Consider the following 23121-nt stretch of genomic DNA (forward strand, 5'->3'; position numbering starts at 1 on the left):
CCTCAAACTAGTTTTTTAATCTTTGTTCACTCAGGCAAAATCAGCACATTTGGTGTTTGCTGGTAATTGTCTCTTTACTGAGTACAAAATGTTATGCTGAAACCCTGCATTAGAATTTCACATTGACTGGATTTATTAATACCAGCTTTAGGGCGGAGCAGATATGGAACTAATCAACCGCGAACAAGTCAGGCTCGTGGTATTTACAGTGCAATGTTTATTTCTGTGTTGCAATGACACAAAGCTCACGTCATTGTTTTATAATGTCTGCCCATCATCTCTCCCAAATAGCATCTGGTGCTCAAAAGAGCACGCAGCTGTTTTGAGTTCTTTTCGTGCTCATTGTTTACTGTTCCAGTTACCGGGTGGAAATTGAAGTGGGGTCCAGACGAAATAACGGGCTGGCTGGTTCATTACTCATAAAAAAATCAGAGTTAGTTTAGTGCACTGCAGGACTGAGGGATGAAACTGAGAGCCTGCTGTTTAATAAATCTGCAATTAGCATCTGATTTCTTCCATATCCCAAAGAGCTAGGCACACTTCCCACAAAGACCATCAGAGTTCCACTTTAATGTAAGAATTTGATAATTTTATTGCTAAGTCTGCATGCTGCCAAGTTACAGAACTGCTATTTATCATTGAATTTCAATGGCTCATTGAGGTGCATTGATTTAATGTTGTATTGCCTGGTGAGCATTAATTAGCATACAAGTAGCCTCACCACTGGGGTTGGGAATTAGTGTGACAAATGTATGAAATTACAGTGCCACTGAATTGCACCACAATGAGGCCTTGGACTCCTTGGTAAATTAACCCTATTTGGGATTTAATTTCCTGTTGCTAAGATACCTGTGGTAAGCGAACTTCTCTGCTTAAAACATCTCTCTCCAGACAGGGGTCAGGCACTTGATTTCAGACTTTGTTTTTCATTAGTATTTTAAAAATTCCTCTCCCCTCAGCCTAGTTATTGAAAGAAAGCAGGCTACATTTAAGAATCAATTATAGTCTGTTTTCTGACCACAGAGCTCTCATGAATTTTATTTTTCATGTGAGGTAATGTTGGCAGTAATTATTATTTTAATACTCTGAAGAGAGGTGATAATTATTAGAAATTACAGTGTTTCTCTTGGCCAGTGGGCCTGACGATTGCTGGCGTGAGATTCAGAGACTTGTTTCTAAAGCTTCTTCAACAAAGAGAATGTACTTGTTCAACCTCATTGGCTGTGCATTATGTTGCCTAGTAACCTGCAGACTTGGTTGAAGCTGAAGGTGGCTATTTTCTTTTGCATTTACTTTTATCCGGATTACACGTGAATTGTCAGGATAACTTTCAAATATTAAGGAACGGATATTATTGTGCAGAAGATGGAAAAGGGAGAGAAAGTGCATGCCAGTGAATGAAAGAGAAAGAGAGTTGGAGAATAGAGAGAGAAATTACATTTCATTTACACTTCATTTTTTTCTGTCTTTATTGGTTTTCTGAGACTTTTTGTAGCCGCTCAGGCTGTAAAACAGCCAATAGGAAGCCCCAAAGACGGTCAAAAATTGTACAAGCATGTTTTATTCACATGATTCGATAGGAACTTTGGACAGAATCAAACAATGGCTATCATTTTCCAGTTCTCTTTGGCGATAGTTCTGGCATCAGAAAACTGGACAAATGCCAAGATGATACCATGTGTAAAAAGAGTGATGGGATCAACCAAGTAATTGCAACTAACCCTATCATGGGAAGTGATTATCAGGAGAAAAGATTTAAGGATGTGATAAAAGCTTCCTTGAAGAAATGCAAACCCCACCCTGGGAATTTCTGGCCCAGGACTATTCAAAATGGAGGAGAAGCTGTTTGTGTGGGATTGAGAACCCAGCGAATACACCTGTGCTTGTGCACTCAGAGGTCCTGAATAAGAACCCACAAAACTTGAGTGGAAGTCATCCTTCACCCTTGAGGGACTGCCTTGGAAGATGAAGCAGATTAGATAATGCAAAATCCAGGGCATTGTCGTCATGTGGAAAGATCTGTAAGCTAAATGGCTGACCACAATGCTGTAAATTTTGGAGATCCTATGATCTTTTCTCTTGTTATTACTAATGTTCTATTAGCTGACCCTCCTCTACTGGAATTTTTTGTTGTTTTTGTTGCATGATAATCCACAAATGCTCTCATCATTTAATCCAGAAAAAAGCTTATTACTTTGAACTGTGCTTAGTTGTCAATCACCTTTTCAATTGGAGAGGCAGCACTGCTCGGCTTTGGCAGAATATTTAAATATAATTTTCAGGAGAGTTCACAGAAAGCCAAAAGCAAGTGTGGAGAATCTCGGAGAAGGGTCACAAAATCTAAGTCTGTTAGGTCCATCTGAGATAAGATCAGTGAGCACAGCACAAATGGCACTGATTCTCTGTCTTATTGGTCAGGTGCTCTCTGTATTAAAACAACTAAATCATTGGACATTTAGGAAAATGAACCAAATCTGACAGCATTTCATTCATTCCGACTCAAACAGCAAATGATCAGACTAGACAGTAAATGGTAGGGCACCATTACCTAGGAATGTTGGTAAACAGAGAACCCGAGTGGTGTGTCCATAGTTGCCTGAAAGCAACAACACAGATGGACAGGGGGTCAGGAGGACATATGGCATGCTTGCCTTCAAAGGCTGGAGCATAGAATAGAAGAGTTTGAATGTTACATTGCAACTTCACAAAACGCTGATTTGGTTACACTTGGAGTATTTGCAGTTGCTTGTGTATGCCAGGCTCACTGTTCCTTATCACTCCAGGTTTTATAGGGCACAGGCCATATTCAGGTAATTGGAAGTCATTTATTTCTAACCCTTACCTGCGCAGCCTGTAACCCAACTGTTTACAAGTAAACATAAATGTTTGAGTCGATGTGTTCCTTGCGAGTTATCTTTTAGCAGAGAAACAGCTAGATTCTGTGCAGTGCACATCTCTGGTGACTCAAACAGCTCAGCTCAGAAACACAGTACCAAGAAATCTACAACTAAATACTGCTGCCCCTAAATGTAATGCAATTTTGATATATCACTTTTATTTTGCAACATTTTCAAGACAAACATTCTAATTTAACAAAAATAATGGGACTTCTTTAGAGTTACTGCGTAAATTCTAAATGGCGAGCATGAAGATTAACATGAACTTTTAAAACGTGCCCATTGTCAGACTGTGCTTTCAAAAAGAAGGGTAGTTAATAAAAGAAAAGTCTTCTATCTAACAATGAAATATAGCATTGGAATATCATCTGCATCATGTATAATATGTAATTAATCTGAGATTGCATGCTAATGTGAAACAGCAACTCCTCAGTGTAGTATCTCAGAGTTTTAATTGTCCATCTGAGGTTCATTTTGTGGATTACGTGGTTGCAAGAAAGATTTATTCATCCAAAACTTGACACTGGAGATTTGCTTTGACAGCCTTAGTGCAATTACATTACTCAAAAGAAGTGGTAGAATAGCTGAGGATTTGAGGTATTAGAATTGAAGTCCATTTCTGGAAGTACAGATTTTAATAACATTTCATTTCAGTTTTTTTCTATGTATAGCTTCAAAGCTTTGCCGTCCAGAGGTAGATAGGTACAGTTTTGTTGTGCATTTGCCCACTGTAAATTAAATAACCTGGGTCAAAGAGGTGAAGATTTGAGACCCGCAACAGTAATTGAGCTCAAAATCTGAGACAAAGCATTAGGTGGGTATTAAGTGGGATCATAAAGCAAGAGGAAGAGATGGAGGAAGGTTTTAATGTGGGAACTTCGATGGCTGTGGTTATAGCTTTTGGTAGTAAGGTAAAGAAAAGGAAGAGAGAAAAATACAGATAAAGAATTTGAAGGATGAAGGTATATTGTAAGGCTGGAGAAGATAACAGTGATAAAAGAGACTCGATCTTGGAAGGACTTCAACATTAATGGAATTTGGAGGCATGACAAAACCAAGAGCCAATGGCATTTAAGCAACTGGTAGTTGTGTGTGATAGCCAGCAGATTTTGGATGTGCTGATGTTTATGTGTGAGCAAAGTAAGGGATTAGTTTGGAAGATTGGAGCAACTGGGTAGGCAAGTGATGAAGGTAGCATGAAATGTTGGTAACAAATAGGTGAGGAGAGGTGGAAGCAGCAGAAGTAACCAAAATTGCAATCTTGGTGATGAAATGGCATGTGTCAGCAGCTCAGTTCAAAGTTGAATTGATGTTGTCAACAGTCTAGTTCAATCTGAAACCACCAGGCTGGGTGGCTGATGGAGTCCGTGGCAATTGTATGGAATACATTATAAAGTTTTAGTTTCCTGATTGTTCAAATGGATGGAATTACATCCATTCTAGTGTTAAACGTGAACAGTCTGTCAGTACAGAGCCATATCAGGGGGTGGAAAAGTAAAGCTGCTTGGCATTACCATAAAATCAAGGTTTAGGTTTATTATTCTCAAGTGTACCAAGGTAATAGACAATAGACAATAGGTGCAGGAGGAGGCCATTCGGCCCTTCGAGCCAGCACCACCATTCAATGTGATCATGGCTGATCATTCTCACTCAGTACCCCGTTCCTGCCTTCTCCCCATACCCCCTGACTCCGCTATCCTTAAGAGCTCTATCCAGCTCTCTCTTGAATGCATTCAGAGAATTGGCCTCCACTGCCTTCTGAGGCAGAGAATTCCACAGATTCACAACTCTCTGACTGAAAAGGTTTTTCCTCATCTCTTTTCTAAATGGCCTACCCCTTATTCTTAAACTGTGGCCCCTTGTTCTGGACTCCCCCAACATTGGGAACATGTTTCCTGCCTCTAACATGTCCAACCCCTTAATAATCTTATACGTTTCGATAAGATCTCCTCTCATTCTTCTAAATTCCAGTGTATACAAGCCTAGTCGCTCCAGTCTTTCAACATATGACAGTCCCTCCATTCCGGGAATTAACCTAGTAAACCTACGCTGCACGCCCTCAATGGCAAGAATATCCTTTCTCAAATTTGGAGACCAAAACTGCACACAGTACTCCAGGTGCGGTCTCACTAGGGCCCTGTACAACTGCAGTGAAAAGTTTTGTTTTGCATGCTATCCAAACATAACAAATATACAGTACATAATACAATAGAATCAGAGAGTACCCTAGCTTATGGAAGGACTGTTCACAATCCTGATAACAGAGGGGAAGAAACTATTTCTGAGTCTGGTAGTACTAGCTTTCAAGCGTCTGTACCTTCTGCCAGATGCGAGCAGGGAGAAGAAGGAATGTTCAAGGTGGCATAAATCTTGATAGTTTTGGCTGTTTTTGCAAGGCAGCAGGAAGAGTGGATGGAGTCAATGGTGTGTAGTCTGGTCTGTGTGATGGACTGGGCAGCGTCTACCACCATCTGCAATTTCTTGCGGTATTGGGACGAGCTATTCCCAAGTCAAGGTGTGATGCAACCCAACAGTATGCTTCCTGTGGTGCATCTGTGGAAGTATGTAATCATATCATATCATATCATATCATATATATACAGCCGGAAACAAGCTTTTTCGGCCCACCAAGTCCGTGCCGCCCAGCGATCCCCGTACATTAACACTATCCTACACCCACTAGGGACAATTTTTTTTTTTACATTTACCCAGCCAATTAACCTACATACCTGTACGTCTTTGGAGTGTGGGAGGAAACCGAAGATCTCGGAGAAAACCCACGCAGGTCACGGGGAGAACGTACAAACTCCTTACAGTGCAGCACCCGTAGTCAGGATCGAACCTGAGTCTCCGGCGCTGCATTCGCTGTAAAGCAGCAACTCTACCGCTGCGCTACCGTGCATACATGCCAGATTTCCTCAGTCTCCTCAGGAAGTAGAGGTGCGGTCTGTCTTGGCTGTCACATCAACGTGGTTAGTCCACGACAGATCATTGGTAATATTGACGCCAAGGAACTTGAAACTCTCAACCCTTTCCATTTGGCCACCATTGATGCTGATTGGGACATGTACTCCACCACGCTTCCAGAAGTCGATAACTAGCTCCTTTGTCTCGCTGACATTGAGGGAAAGGTTATTGTCCGGGCACCATGTCATGAAGTTTTCCATTTCCTTCCTTTGGTAAAAATGGCAGTGACAACCAATGAGTGATGGAGAGAACAGTCCCTTGGGGAATGCTAACAGACATGGGGAGGGGAAGATGTATCCAGCAGTGGAATCCTCTTGAAGGTGGCAGAAATTATGGAGAGGGTTTCATTGAAAGTGCGGACAGGTGGAGAGGAAGGTGACGACAAGGGGAAGCCTGGGGGAGAGGGGTGAAAATAGACATATGGGACATAGAGAGGAAGGTTGTGATCCTGGTCGAATTTCTTGGAGAGGATGCCATGATTAAGGAAAGACAACTTTGAAGTACAAGTACAGAAGGTTATGTGAACAGATACAAAGGGGACAGAGAAGCAATGCAAATGGAATGGCGTTCTTGTCACGTGCAGGTCAGGGGAAGGTGTGGTCATGAGTGTGAGCTTATAATATAATGAAGAGGACACAAAGTGCTGACTCCATGTGTCACGCAGCATTTGTGAAGAACATGGATGGGTGAAATTTGGTTCCCGATCCTTTATACTGACTCTGATACGTGGGAAAAAGCTGCTAGGTGAGGGCAAGGCAAAGTCTGACAAATTATGGGTAGGTACAGGTGAAGTGGGGTAAATTGGCAGATGGCAAACATCCCTGCCCCCCCTCCTGTATCCGTCTATCACTTGTCAGATGGACACAAAATGCTGGAGTAACTCAGCAGGACAGGCAACATCTCGGGAGAGAAGGAATGAGTGACGTTTCAGGTCAAGACCCTTCTTCAGACAGAGTGGGGAGAGGGAGTCTAAAGATATGGAAGGGTAAGTTGGGAAAACGACAGATTAAAGCAGACAAAGATAAGGAAATGTAGAATGGTTCATTGTTAGTTGAGGGGAAGGTGACTAGGTCACATCTTCCCATCTCCACCCCTTTCCAGTTTCCGCAGAGACTGTTCCCTCCACAACTCCCTGGTTAACGTCCCTTCCCCCCCCCCCCCCCAAACTACCTCCTCCCTAGGTACTTTCCCCTGCCACCGCAGGAGATGCCACACCTGTCCCTGCACCTCCTCCCTCTACTCCTTCCAAGGGCCCCATCAATCCTTTCAGGTGAGGTAGAGGTTCACTTTCACCTCCTCCAACCTCATCTACTGTATCCGCTGTTCCATGTGTGGACTCATATATTCGTGTTGAATATGGCAATCCCTTTTCATTATCATGTAGGCATAAGGAACAACAGCTGCTGGTTTGCAAAAAAAGAGACAAAGTGCTGGAGTAATTCAACGGGTCGGCCACATTTCTGGAGAACATGTGACGTTTTGGGCAGCAGGACCCTCATGCAGACCGATCATGGTGGTGGTTGGGGGGGGGGGTGGGAAGCTGGAAGAGAGGCGAGGGATATCAAAGGTCAAAGATGAAAATGAGGAGAAAGCCATGAATCACATAAAATGATCGTGGTAATTTTGCTCAATGCTTTCAGTGCTACATAGGCTTTAACACACAGCTGATTCTTGATTTCATGCTATGTAAGGGATCTTGTAGAGCATTTGTTAGCCACTGCGTTTGCTTGCATAATAACTGCTGTTCTTTGAAAGTGCTTTAAGTAAACCCCTTTGAGACATTCTATACAGTTCTATGTCTCCAAGGAACCTACTTGGAGTGGTGGGGTAAGCTGCAATTTTTCCTTCAGAGAGGTGACCTCAGATGTAATTGAAATTATGGTCCGGAGACTTCCCTGTGGACAGTGTGCATGGACCTTTCGGACTAAACTGATACTAATTGCAATGTCACTTCTGCGGGCATAAGATCAGTTGTTCTGGGGAAAATGAAAATGCCACACCAGTGTAGAAGAGGCATTCTTTGGTAATTGCGTCGGATAAAACTTGAGACTGCCTTGGATATTTCAGGGAAAGATTATGTGCATAAGCTATAATGAAATATTCCCATTTCTTCAGCAATAAATTGACGGTCTTTTTTTTTTAAAAGCCTTTCTTTCAAAGCTACCATCCTCGCCCAGATCAAGAAATTATACAAGAGGTAGCAGCATTAACAGTTGTTAAGCAAATACACTAATTTAGTCTGGCACTTCAGTGAAACGCTGCCTCGGCAGATATGCTGTCTGGCAGATGAGACATTGAGCCGAGGCTCCATCTGCCTTGTCAGGTGGATGTAAGAAAAAACTGTCGGTGATTCTCCGGGCATCGGAACGAACATTTATCCAGCAACCAACACCAGCGGATTAGCAGAAGACTGATCTTGGTGCTATGTGATTGAATCAACTAACCTCAAATTGGCTGTTACGCCTGTCTGAAAAACAATTGTTACTGTTTAAAAATCAATCGTTGTCTATGCCACGTTTTGGAACATTGTTTGAGAGACAAGGAGGTATTTTATTGGTTACTAATACCTCATCCAAGAATTACTGCACATTATATTATTTAATAATAGGTATTTTGGTGTTTACATTTTTATATGGGTTTCCACAGCCTTGAATACATAGTTTTCTTAGGGAAAAAAAGAGGAGTACATGTGTTAGGATCTCATGATCCACTTCAGTTTTTTTTGTTGGGAAAACTGAGTTTGTATCATTGCATGCATTCACCGCTAGAGGCAGTGCATACCTACTGCTTGAGGTAGGCTAATTAAGTATAGCAACAAAAATCCACAGCCTATTGAAACCTGTTTCTCGGTGAGCTCATTTGTTTCATAATATCTTATTCAGTCCCGAGTAAAAGCAGTACTATGTGTCAAGATGTATCATTTGATCATTCAAAGGGGAATTTGCGTGGATGAAGTGATATGACAGCATTGTCAATTGGTCGATGAGAAATGTTTTATTTCATTCAAAGCATTTCATTCAGTCATTTAACCCTCGTTTTTTCTCTATCACAGTGCAATTTCACTCCCTGTGCGTTGGTTTTTTTTTTGTTGCAACTTTCTCTTTCAGCATTTCCAGCTCCTCTCTTCAGCTTGAAGTTCTTCTCGTATCCCTCTCTTTTCCAGCATCACCACCTTTCCATGCAAACATCCTTTCCTTGCAGCTGTTCCTTCTACCCTCCCTTCCAAGGAATTGCTTGGTTTTGGATTAGGCATGGAGGGCTATAGACCAAGTGCTAGGCTATGGAATTAACAAAGAGAATTCCTACTGCTCGACATGGACAAATTGGGCCAAATGGCCTGTCTCTGTGCTGTATGATTCTATGAACAATTCAGATCAAAGACCCATCATCCTATAATTTCTTTGGTTTAAAAAAAATTGTTAACTTTAATGAACAAAGCAAGATTGTTACACAGATGCCCTGCATGAAAATAAAGCCTGAACCAAAAAAAAGGGTTAAGTTTGTAAGTTCATAAGTTCAAGGAGCAGAATTAGGCCATATGGTCCATCAAGTCTAGTCTGCCATTCAATCATGGCCGATCTAACTTTCCCTCTCAACCCCATTCTCATGCCTTCCTCCCATCACCTTTGAACGTTGAAGAATCAGGGGCAAAACCTGTGTAATTAGTGTTGCCTCCACTTAATCTTTCCTTTTAGTTTAAAAGATCTGGTGTACAGCTTCAAGATGATAAAGATTCAGAATTTCCTTAGGCCGTTTCCAATTTTTATCTTACCATTTTCTTTGCTGGTAATTTGTGAAGGTGCTATGTCCAAGGTTGTTGCAGAAAAGCAATGCTATCAGTGTAGGAGGTAATAAATTGGCATGAATGATGGAAACACGAGGGTTCGGCATAAATGTGTCTCTATCCAGTCGGCAAGATGTAATGAGCAGCGTGCCACCACGATCACTTTTGGGGCCTCAACTTTTAACAACTTGTATAATTGACATAGATGAAGGTATTGAAGATGCAGCTTCATAGCTCCAAGGACATGGGTTTGACCCTGGTCACAGATACGATCAGTGTGAAGATTGCACAATCTCCCTCTGACCACAAGAATCTCTGGCTCCCTCTCATGTTCCAAAGACATACTTTCATTACCGTAAATTACTCATGAGTGTAGATAATTGACCAAAAAGTTAAAGGGGATTTGATGGGCATGTGAGAGAATGTGCGGCAGGGCTGCAAGGAAAATAAAGTGGAGGTAATGAGACTGATGGACAAGCTCCTGTGGGAGCCAGCGTGGACCTGATGGGCTTAATGGTCTGCTTCAGTGTCTTAACTAAGTAGGGCTGCTAAATCTGCCACTGACATAAAGATAGAACAGAAACTAGATTGTGCAGAGGACACAAGCTAATAAATAGATGCAGATGATTGAATGCTTATTGCTAGAGTAATGGAATGCAAGATTTGAGAGGTCTTGCTTCAGGTTTATAGGGTGGTGAGACTACATCCACAGTATTTTGCACAGTAAAAATGTTCATTTGAAAAAGGATGTGAAAGCACTGAAAGCAGATCAGAGATTAAGATGGGTGTCAGGGGTTATGGGGCGAAGGCAGGAGAATGGGTTTAAGAGGGAACAATAGATCAGCTGTGATTGAAGAGTGGAGTAGACTTGATGGCCGAATGGTCTAATTCTGCTCCTAGAACTTATGAACTTGTGAAAGGGTTTAATACTTGGAAAAGGCAACCTAATGAGGGAAGTTGAATAGGCAAGACTTGTATCTGTTGAAGTTAGAAGAGTAAGAGGGGACTTAATTGAAGCATGTAAGATTCAGAGGAATCTTGATAAGGTGGATGTGAAGAAGATGTTTCAACTTGTGGAGAAAATCTAGATCTAAGGGTCAGTGTTTAAAGGTAAGGAATCATACAACGTAGATAGTTGTTTGACAGACATCAGGGGTGGGGAGAAGTTACCACAAGATGATAATAATGTAGAATTGATATCACAATCAGATACGCCATGATCTTATTCGATGGCACAGCAGGCTTGAGGAGGCAAGTGGCTCTTTCCAATTCCCAATTTGTGTGTTTTTTGGAATCTTGGATCTTGGAACATTTCACAATGTCAATGGATTGTATGCTACAGTTTGGTTAAATGATTGAGGGATGGAAGACCACCCTGGACAACTACTAAAAGAGCAAACCAGTTTTTAGGTTTACGTAATATTTATTACCTGTTCTTAAATAACAAGTAATCAATCTTCATTGCAATGTGATGTTTCTGTTTTCAACAGCTGCACAACAAGTGTGCATCCCACATGAAACCTGAATGTGACTTTGGACCACTGAAAGATCACATCTTACCCCCATCTTCGATCTGTCCCATCGTATTGGTAAGTCACTTGCATTAAATGGAGTTTTTGGATGCTTCTAAATCAGCCAAGTGTAAATTTTCATGTGTGCAACCCGGGAAATAACCGGGTCGCTCACAGCCTTACAAATTTGATCCTTTCACATGGATTTGTTCATAGTATGTTAATGTTATTGATAACTCCAGAATTTATTGTTCATCCTAATTACCCCAGAGATCGGGAACCAGTTGGTCTGGAGCTGTATCTATACCACACTTGGTAGGGATGGCAGATTCCCTGCCCTTAAAGACAGTAGGCCATCAGATGAATTTTTTAAAGCAAGCAGGTAGTTCGGGCTAACATTACTGAGCAATTTTTTTTCATATTTTAATTTGCATTTCCCAGGTGCCATAAAAGGGTTTCAAACTCATCTCTGGTCCACAGCTCTGGCTGCTAATCCAGTAAATTAACTACTCGCTGCAGCATCCGCTTTCATTTATGAAACTTGTATCTTAATGTCACATTGTGAGGGTAGCGTGATATAAATGAAAAGGAAGTGTAAAATCAAGCCTCCAAGTGAGAGCTGTGTTTCAGGCAGTAACATATTCTAGGATTACATCGGGGCGATGTAATGAATTTCAGCATGTTGCTCTGTTCATTGAGATGTAGGTTGGGAATTTGGGCACATATTCTCTCTGCCTTCCTTTATTTTATGATTGGGAAAACTCCTTGGGGCATTGGCTAATATGTTGAACTCTGGTGAAGGGTTGGAAGCAGTGTACTTTTGTTATCTTTACCTGGATGGTCAAGATTTCAACATGTTCATTTGTCATATGCATCAGATGTGAACGGGAATAATGGAAGTCTTACTTGCAGTTTTATGGGCACAGTTGATGCAATAGTAACAACAAATAAATATACAATGAGTTACCTGTTATTCTCAGCAAAATCCATAGTACATTAGAACAACCATAGTCGTGCAAAACCCATAGTATTTCAATAGGTTGAGGTCGTGTAGTGGTTTGGTTATGCAGGGTGGTTGAAGCTGTACTTGAACCTGGATGTAGCAGTTCTCAAGCTCCTGTACATTTATCCAGATGAAATTGGCAAGAAGGGAAAGTGGCCTGAGTGATATGGGTCTTTAATGATAGCTGCCTTCTGAAGCATCATTTCCTATAGATCTTTCTGATGGTGCCGAGGTCAGGACCCCTGCTGAACCGGGCAATGTCCACCACTTTCGGCAGTCATCTTTGTACTTCAAACACAATTGAGTTTCCGAACTAGGCTGTGATGCAACTAGTCAGAATGCTCTCCACTGATAGAGTATTCATCAACATTCCAAATCTCCTCAAACCTTTGAGGAAGAAGAGGCATTGGTGAGCTTTGTCTGTGATTGCATCAATGTGCTGGGTCTAGGACAGATCATCAGAGAGGTGTCTACCCAGGAATTAGAAGTTGGTGATTTTCTCTTCCGCCATCCCACCAATAAAGACAGATGCATGGTCCCTTGGCTTTCCCTTCCTGAAGTCAACAATCAGCTCCTTGCTCTTACTAATGTCAGAGCAGGATAGTTATTTTGGTACTACAGATATATCCTATGATACCATGGGAAGCTAGAGAGGGAATTGCAGGTGCCCTGGCGGAGATGTACAAGTTGTTATTGCATACAGGTGAGGTGCCGAAAGAATGGAGGGGAGCAAATGTTGTGCCTCTATTCGAGAAGGGCTGCAGGGAAAAGCATGGGAACTACAGGCCAGTGAGCTGCAGGGAAAAGCCTGGGAACTACAGGCCAGTGAGCTTAACATCTGTGGTCGGAAAGTTACTAGAGAGTAATCTGAGGAATAGATTATACATGCATTTAGTTGGACAACGGCTGATTAGGGATAGTCAGCATGGTTTTGTACGTGGGAGGTCGTATCTCACAAATCTGATTGAGTTTTTTGATGATGTGACCAAAAACATTGACGAGGGCAGAGCTGTAGATGTTTGTATATATGTGGATTTCAGCAAGGCGTTTGATAAAGTTCTGCATGGTCGACTGCTTTGCAAGGTTAGAGCTCATGGGATACAAGGAGAGATAGCTGATTGGTTAGAAAATTGGCTTCATGGAAGGAAGCAGAGGGTGATGGTGAAAGTTTGTTTTTCAGACTGGAGGGCCTGTGACTAGTGGTGTGCCTCAGGGTTTGGTGCTCAGCCCATTGCTGTTTGTCATCTACATCAATGATTTGGATGAAAACACACATGGCATGATTAGCAAGTTTGCGGATGACACAAAAGAGGGTGGTATTGTAGATAGTAAAGATGGTTATTGAAAATTGCAGCAGGACCTTGATCGGTTAGGCAGGTGGGCTGAGGAATGGTTGATGGAATTTAATACACAATAATGTGTGGTCTTGCATTCTGGAAAGTCTAACATGGGCAGGACCTACACAATGAAAGGTAGGGCTCTGGGTAGTTTTGTAGTGCAAAGGGATCTTGGAGTGCAGGTACATAGTTGCTTGAAATTGGTGTTGCAAGTAGATTGGGTGGTCAAAAAGGCTTTCAGCACTTTGGCCTTCATCAGTCAGAGTACTGAGTACAGGGAGGGGAGTCGGGGGGGAGACATGTTGCAGTTATGGAAGACATTAGTGCGGCCACATTTAGGGTATTGTGTTCAATTTTGTGCACCATGTTATAGGAAAGATGTTGTCAATCTCGAAAGGGTGCAGAGAAGATTTACGAGGATGTTGCCAGGACTCAAGGCTCTGAGCTATAGGGAGAGGTTGAGCAGGTTAGGACTCTAGGATGAGGGATGATCTTATAGAGGTGTACAAAATCATGAGAAGAATAGATCAGCTAAATGAACTGAGCCTCATGCCAGAGTAGGAGAATCAAGAACCAGAAGATATGGGTTTAAAGTGATGGGGAAAAGATTTAATAGGAACCTGAGGGATAACATTTTTACACAAATGGTGGTGGGTGTTTGGAACACGCTGCTGGAGGAGGTTGTTGAGGCAGGTAATATTGGAACGTTTAATAAACATTTAGAGAGGTACATAGTCAGGATGGGTTTCGAGGGATATGGGCCAAACTCAGGCAGGTGGGACTAGTGTGGATGGAATAGTTGGTCGGTGTGGGCAAGTTGGGCTGATGGGCCTATTTCTATGCTGTGTGACTTCATGACTTCATGATTAGATAAAATATAATGCTACAATGTTCACTGATGATACAAAGCAAGCTGAGATTGTGAGTAAAGAGGAGAATGTAAATAGGCTTCAGCTGAGTGATTATTCAAGAACATGGCAAGTACCTGTGGTTTTATCTATGTTCTTCTAGTTGTCTAAAATGCAGCAATTATCTGGAGGGAGTTACAGCAAATAATAATTGAACTGACTCCATGGATGGCAGATTTGGTCTATAAGGAGAAATTGGCTGGCCTGAAACTGAATTCGCTGCACTTTAGAAGAATGGGAGAAATCCCACTGAAAACTACAAGTATTTTATAGGCCTCAAAGAATTGTTTGGCAGAGGAGTTTAGAACCAGGGTATCAGTCTCAAAGTAAAGGACAGATTAAAAAATCATCTTTTCACTAAAAAGATGCTGAATCTTCATAATTCCGTTCTCCAGAGAGCTCTGGTGGCACAGTCATAACATTCAATCAAAGCAGAGAGTGATAGATGTTTAGATATTAAGAGAATCAAGGGATTACCAGTGATGGTGCAAGATCAAGGGGTATGGAAATGGTGCAAAATATAATGTTCAGATTAGACACAAGGCATGATAAATGGCAGAGCAACCCTGTCTCTATTCCTTATGTTTGTATTTCTCCTCATGCAGTTACTACTTAATTTTGATGTGGTTTATTTGTCCGAATTCTTGTAACAGATTGCTGTGATTTTTATTTACTCATTAGAATTTGGCTAGGCTAATAAGTCATTGTTCGCTTTTTTTCATGCATCATAGTGGTTTAAATTTAGCCGTAGCTTGTACTTTCATGTTTACACTATATTCTGAGGATATGAGGATCCGTGGTGTAGCACCTGCTTTTTCTTTGACCACATCATCACTTAAGATTTTGACCAGCTAAATTCACCAGCGCTAACAACAATCTCTGCTGCTCCCTTTCCAACTCCCAATTATGAAATCTCGTAAGCACCTTCCAGCAAGCTCCAAATTTGCATTTTTATCCAGGAGGCTGACTCAATAATAGTGTTAACTTACACACATCTCTACACAAACGTATCCTGTTAATCAACCTTAATACCAAAGAAAAAAAATCATAGTTATTATTTCTTCCAATACAGATGTGAGCACGCAATAAAATGAATCTTAATGAGCCTCTAAACTTCTAAAACATGTATGTCTTCAGGAGAAACCATCTTGACCTGATAATAGAATATTTTAGACTTATAATGTTTCACTTCGAGATGATTTTTCTTGTATTGTTTTGGAAGTCTCTGTGGGATGTAAGTACTCTATCTAGTCTGTTGACATTGAATGTTATTATAAGCTTATTCATATATTTTAGTTTGAATCCTTTGTTGTATTAGAATCTGCATTCAGCAAATTAACTATAATTTGAACTGCCAGTTTAATAAGATTTTCTGATAATCTATTTAAAAAACTGGTATGGCTAGATATGCCAGTCGCATAACTAAATAAAATACTGGCTAGATATTCAGCCAAGGGTAGGTAAACTGTAATCCATTGCAATGGAGGAATTATGATTTTAATTCTGTTCATCTTGAGGTAAAAAAGCGTTTTTGTCAAAGCAAAGAGTGGGGATAAATGGGTCCCTTTCGGAATGGCAGGCAGTGACCAGTGGGGTACCGCAAGGTTTGGTGCTGGGACCCCAGCTATTTACGATATACATTAATGACTTAGACGAAGGGATTAAAAGTACCATTAGCAAATTTGCAGATGATACTAAGTTGGGGGGTAGTGTGAATTGTGAGGAAGATGCAATAAGGCTGCAGGGTGACTTGGACAGGTTGTGTGAGTGGGCGGATACATGGCAGATGCAGTTTAATGTAGATAAGTGTGAGGTTATTCACTTTGGAAGTAAGAATAGAAAGGCAGATTATTATCTGAATGGTGTCAAGTTTGGAGGAGGGGGAGTTCAACGAGATCTGGGTGTCCTAGTGCATCAGTCAATGAAAGGAAGCATGCAGGTTCAGCAGGCAGTGAAGAAAGCCAATGGAATGTTGGCCTTCGTAACAAGAGGAGTTGAGTATAGGAGCAAAGAGGTCCTTCTACAGTTGTACCGGGCCCTGGTGAGACCGCACCTGGAGTACTGTGTGCAGTTTTGGTCTCCAAATTTGAGGAAGGATATTCTTGCTATGGAGGGCGTGCAGCGTAGGTTCACTAGGTTAATTCCCGGAATGGCGGGACTGACGTATGTTGAAAGGCTGGAGCGATTGGGCTTGTATACACTGGAATTTAGAAGGATGAGGGGGGATCTTATTGAAACATATAAGATAATTAGGGGATTGGACACATTAGAGGCAGATAACATGTTCCCAATGTTGGGGGAGTCCAGAACAAGGGGCCACAGTTTGAGAATAAGGGGTAGGCCATTTAGAACGGAGATGAGGAAGAACTTTTTCAGTCAGAGGGTGGTGAAGGTGTGGAATTCTCTGCCTCAGAAGGCAGTGGAGGCCAGTTCGTTGGATGCTTTCAAGAGAGAGCTGGATAGAGCTCTTAAGGATAGCGGAGTGAGGGGGTATGGGGAGAAGGCAGGAACGGGGTACTGATTGAGAGTGATTAGCCATGGTCGCATTGAATGGTGGTGCTGGCTCGAAGGGCTGAATGGCCTACTCCTGCACCTATTGTCTATTGTCTATTGTCTATTGAGGATAACATTTTGTTGTCTCCCAAATCCCTGCTAAGGGGTATGCCTGGAAAAACCTTGAAGAATGGCATAGTTCCTGTTACAATATTACAACAACTTGGTATTCATTGATGGATCAATGGTTTGTCATCTTTTGTGTTAGGTCAGGGAACAGCCATCTCTATAGTTAATAAAGGGCCTGTCCCAGTTAGGCATTTTATAAGGCGACTTCCGGCGACTGTCATAGTCGTAGGAGGTTGCCGAAAAAACGGTGACTGGACCCCCACCTACGACAATGTCTACGATAAGCTACAACAACCTACCACCAAGTCGACATTAAGCTATGGCAAGCTACCGAAAACCGGCGACCCAATCGTCACAGGTAGAACGTCCATCTATGACCGCACCTACGACAACCTACCACCACAGAGGCGACAACCTACGACAACCGAAGAAAATCTACGTCCACCCGCGACAAGCTACGACAAGCTATGACCCTGAAGACTGAAGACAACTGAAGACAATTCACGTTTCACCCACTTTCCCTATAAAAGGGGGTGTACGGTAGGGTTTCCAATCATTCTGCATCATGACTATTTGAAAGTGATGCCATGAGAAACTACTCTGAAATGCAATAACTTCATACATCAATTTTCCATCAAAATGTCAAGAATTTCCTTTATTGATATACAAACAACATTTTTTAAAAGGTTGATAAGAACATACAACTGTGCATGCAAAAATATTGTAATAAACTTCAATAAATTTCAATAAACTTCAAATTTTAACATTCAAACTTTAAACAAAATACAAGTGCAAAAACATATAAAACCTAACATCATTTATGGACACATTACACTGATGGATGATCAGATCAAGTCCACACTTGGAATTCGCTGAAGTCAGCACCAGTGACAACCTTAATCACCTGGCGACGACCTGGTGACAACCTACTTCACCAGGCGACGACCTGGCGACAACCTACGACAGCGTCCACGTCAGGATTCGTCAAGCTACGCTCATTGACGTTAAACCAACAGTCGCCGAAAAATGTCATGCCTTCACAAAATCCAGCGACGACCAGAAAAACGCTACGACTCTTTGGAGACTACTCACGACCATGCCCGCGACACCCCGGCGACCGTGCGGCGACAGCCTAGTCGCCTGTAGTCGCCTAAAACATTGCCGAACAGGGACAGGGCCTTTAGGGACCTGGCAGAAACCATTGTAAACCTATTTTTCTCCCTCTGGCTTTACATTTCATTGCTCAAGTGTACCAAGGTACAGTGAAAAGTTTAATGCTGCATGCTATCCAGTCAGATCAGATAATACTATACATAAATACAATCGTCAGAATTCAAGTACAATAGCTAGACCAAAGGGGAAGATATGGAAATGCACCTTATCGTCTCTATTCTCTACTGATTTGATTCCCTTTTTTCTCCTTGTCTCCTATTTGTCTCTTTTTGTGCCCTTCTGTCACGCTTTGTCTCCTTTTCATCTCTATCCTTTGTTCACCCATCTCTCAATCAATACCACCCCCCACCTATCACCTGCCAGGTTTTGTGCCACCCCCATCTATTTACCAGCTTTCTCCCCCCATTACAATCAGTCTGGAGAAATGTCCTGACCCAAAATGTCGCCTATCCTTGTCCTTCAGAGATATTGCCTGACCCATTGATTTACTCCAGCACTTTATGTTCGACATAAGATTCCTGCATCTGCAGTTCCTTTCACTCTTTACCTTGCAGGGTTTCTTGGACTTGCTGTTCTTACCTTTAACGAAATGGGAACATGTTGGCCCCGAATATGTATACAGCAGATTTTGGAATTTTGAGAAAAACACAGTGCTAGATGAACTCAGTTGGTTAGGCAAAATCTGGAGAGGGAATAGGCAGGTGATGTTTTGGGTCGGGACTACTTCTTCAGAGCCAAAACATTGCCTGTTCATTCACTCCCCAGACGTTGCTTGACCGCCAAAATCCTTCATGTTTTGATCCATTAATATCGGCAGAGTTGAATCCCCTACTAATATATCCCTAATACTCTTGCATATCTCTGTGATTTGTCTAAACATCTTTTCTTCTCTCATGTTCTGGCTCTTGGGAAGATTGTGAAATACCCCAACAACACAATTGTCCTTTTTGCTTCACTGACCTTTTTGCTTCAATGAATCATTGAAGCAAATTGGCTTCTGTAAATTGCCCCTAGGATGTGGGATAGAACTAGTGCCCAGCTGATCGCTGGTCAGCATGGACTCGATGGGCCAAAGGGCCTGTTTCTATGCGGTATCTCCCTCTTTCAGTTCAATCATGCTCAAGAATACTCTGCCTGAATTTATCTCCATGTGCTTCTAGTGTTGACCAGGTGGCAGAGTGGTTCCTCTCTCCCTCTAACCCCTAAGATAGACTCAGGATGCTGGAGTGGCTCAGCGGGTCGGGCGGTATCTCTGGAGAGAAGGAATGGGTGACGTTTCGGGTCGAGACCCTTCTTCAGACATCTTCATTCCTTCTCTCCAGAGATGCTGCCTGTCCCGCTGAGTTGCTCCAGCTTTTTGTGTCTGGGATTGACAGATTCTTGATTAGTGAAAGGCGTCAAAGGTTATGGGGAGAAGGCAGGAGATTGGGGTTTAGAGGGAAAGATGTATCAGCCAGTCTAGACTCGGTGGGCCGAATAGCCTAATTCTACTCCTGTATCTTATGAACTGACATGGTCACATTTGAAGAATCTCTTTGGACATCGTCCGTCATATTGCCACTGTATTGTATTCCTAATCAATTATGCAGTGCCACCTCTTTTGCATTCCTATCCTCACCTGACGAAACCGCTTAGAAGTATCTTAAAGTATGGATTTAAATCTGCACTGTAAAATATGTGCATTAGCACAGAGATCTTATGGATTGTCTTTAACTCTTTAATAACTTTATAACAAATCGATGGTATAAAATGCTAGTTAATGAATATTACAAGCAGTTCTGGTCACCCCTTTACAGAAAGGATGTGGAGGCTTTGCAGAGGATGCAGAAGAGGTTTACCGGACTGCTGTCTGGATTAGAGGGCTTTAGCTACAAGAGGTGGTGGGTCAAACTTGGATTGTGTTCTCTCAAATGTCATAGGTCAAGGAGAAACCTGATAGAGGTTTATAAATTTATGAGGGGCATAGATATGGTAGACGGTCAGAAACGTATTCCAAGGGTGGAAATGACAAGTACTAGAGGACAAGCTACAATGTCAAAAGAGGGAAGATATGAAGGGAATGGGCAGGGCAATTTGTTTTACATGGTGAGTGATGGATGCCTGGAATGTTTTGCCAGCGGTGGTGGTGAAAATAGATATGACAATGCAGTTGAAGAGGTTTTTGGATAGACATATGGATAGGGATATGCCATACATGCAGGCAGAGAAAATTAGTTCAATGGTTCAATGTTTTCTTTATTATCACATGTATCATTGTGCAGAGAAAATTAGTTCAATGGTTCAATGTTTTTTTTATTATCACACGTATCATTGTACAGTGAAATACTTTATGTTGCACACAGGTCATCAAGACTATCATCATATATGAGCACAATCCCCCGCTATTAGTACCCAATGTGCAGAATAGCTCACTAATTCTATATGCAAGATTCACCATTTTGGAGACATGCAACAGTCCGAGATGCAGCTGGCTACAAAGTCCCTTTGCAACCGTCTCACTCCATTCCGGTTGTCCCGCGAACCATCATCCCTCTCCTTACACAGCCCTTTACAGCCTATGTTCCCTGAGGGGTGCCTCCCGCAGCCAACCTCGAGGGTTCTTCCTACCAGGCCTTTTGACAAACGTCCACCGCCCTCGCCGACTGCATCCATCCTCCGCTCCGATTGCCGGTCTTCACTGGCGAGCAGGGGCCAGGGCTTTGCCCTCTGGCCGGGTTCCCAGTTCTACGGGGGGGTGAACCAGTCCTGTTGCTTGGATATGGCCACGGCTCGCTGGGAGACCTTCTCACCACGTACGGTTCACCGGAAGACCACATTTAACTTGCCATTATGTTTGGCTTAGACATTGTAGGCTGAGGGATCTGTTCCTATGCTGCATTATTCTACTCTACTCTATCCACCTGGACACAAAGTCTGGCGTTTCCTGATCCATGGTTGACTGATTGTAATTAAAATCATGGCTCAAGTGAAAGAGTTGAGATTGATGGTGCTAGATGCATTTAAGGGGATGCTGGACCATGTAAGTCCTTGGGCTAATTTTCATGGTAGCACGCATACTAAATAAAAGAGTTAAAGAAATGTATTAGATCTTGGGAATGATGGTATTACAATGGCAGAATTTGTGTAAAGCATTGAAACATAAACAGAAAAGGCTGGAAAATCTCAGGTTCGGGTTCTCAGTTCTGATGCTGCCTGACCTGTGGAGAATTTCCTGCATTTTTTTGTGGTTGCAGATGGTTGCAGTTTGTTTTTGGGTTTGCATGTGAAATGTTACTTTGTTTGCAACTGAAGGATTGTGTCCAATCCCATGCTTTCAAGAGGATGTCAGTAAGGGAAAAGAGATATAGAAGAGAATGATTCACAGGACCATTCCTGTGATTGAGTTGACAGTTGTGTACGTGGATGTTGAAACTTGAGATAAAGCACCTTCAAGCAAAGAAAATCGGGAGCAAATTAGAGTTTGAAATGATGAAGACTTCATATATAAATAAAGGGAAGCTTTTTGGAATGGCTTAATGATTAATAAGCACAGGGCACAGTATTACAATTGGCAAAAAGACCCGTGGAACAGAGGATTTATTTTATGATTTCCTCAGAATGCACTGCCTAATAGGGTGTTGGATTAAATTTTAACAATACCCTAGAAAAGGATGTGTCTCCATATTTTAGGGAAAGGATAAAAAGAAATATGGAAATAAAAAGAAATAGGTTTTTGAATTGAGGGTCAGTCCAGATGAAGAGTCTCGACACGAGACATTGACTGTCCATTCACCTCCATAGCTGTGCCTGATCTTCTAAGTTCCTCCAGCAGCTCTCCTCTTTTGTTTTGCTTCAGAAAGTGCGATTAACTGGTAGTTCTGTGACGGACCTGCAGGATTGTTATAACATTGCATAACAAGTTGATAAGGTTAAAATAATCGGAGACTCTTCTGGAACATAAATATCAGCATAAACCTTTGGAGCTGATTTTCCTGTACTGTACAATTCCATGCAATTTGATGTAATAATGGGTATACAATTCTGTTTTTTAAAAAAAAATGCTTTTGTAGGAATTCTGCAATTTGTTAGCCATTTCTCTAAAAAAATTAGCATCCTGGGGTCCAAAAGTATAGGTGCTCCTCAACTTATGATGAGGTTACGTTCCGAGAAACCCATCGGAAAACGAAAATATCATGTCAAATGCATTGAATACACATGATCACGTGGCTGGAAGCGAGCTGCGCCTCGCTATGGGTCGTTGCCATTTGCACCATCGCGAAGTCGAAATATCGTAAGTTGAAGCAGCATAAGTTGGGGAGCATCTGTGGTTTAAAATGTCTCATTCTACTTCGCGACATCTTCTACAGAAGGACCATTAAAAGTAGAGGAGGATTTTTGTTTAATATGCACATTTTATTTCCCATAGTTGTAGATAACAATTTGGAATAGTTTATTTTCTTTTGTGTACAGTTATACAATGCCAAATTCAGTTCATTTTTAAAGAGAATGAAAGGAACGAGGACAAACCCTTTGTAACATAGGAAGGAATAGTTTCACTTCAATCTAATATTACAATCATGGTAGGGAAATAAATTGTCTGAAGAAGGGGTCCCGATTTGAAACAGTGTCTGTCCATTTCCTCCTCAGATGCTGTCTGACATAACACTTTGTGTTTGGATCTAGATTCCAGCATTTGCTGTCTCTTGTGCCTCGATAGTATGAATATATTCTGAGCCAAACGTCATGGCCTGAATTGTCACTTTAAGTTCATTCAGATTCAAATTCAGAAATTAAACTTTGTTTGAAGATATGGATCATGTGTGTATGGGTCATCTTAAAACTATGATTAGATCAAAGATGTGGCATCGTAAAAATGTATTAGCTGAAAGTAACGGATAAAGACCTCTCATCACAGATACTTTTCCAGGTTGACTGTGAGT

The 23121-nt window shown here is 41.8% G+C and overlaps 1 protein-coding gene across 2 annotated transcripts in view; it reads left to right on the top strand.

Annotated features, from left to right (window-relative positions):
• dgkb (diacylglycerol kinase, beta) overlaps positions 1–23121 on the top strand; it is a 506131-nt gene that overhangs the window by 207464 nt on the left and 275546 nt on the right. For both annotated transcript variants that reach the window (XM_078421953.1, XM_078421946.1), the window contains exon 13: positions 11139–11237. In XM_078421953.1, coding sequence (XP_078278079.1) covers positions 11139–11237 — 99 coding nt within the window. The remainder of the gene's footprint in view (positions 1–11138; positions 11238–23121) is intronic.

Source organism: Rhinoraja longicauda, chromosome 2 (assembly GCF_053455715.1).
Source record: "Rhinoraja longicauda isolate Sanriku21f chromosome 2, sRhiLon1.1, whole genome shotgun sequence".
In the NCBI taxonomy this organism is placed as follows: domain Eukaryota; kingdom Metazoa; phylum Chordata; class Chondrichthyes; order Rajiformes; family Arhynchobatidae; genus Rhinoraja; species Rhinoraja longicauda.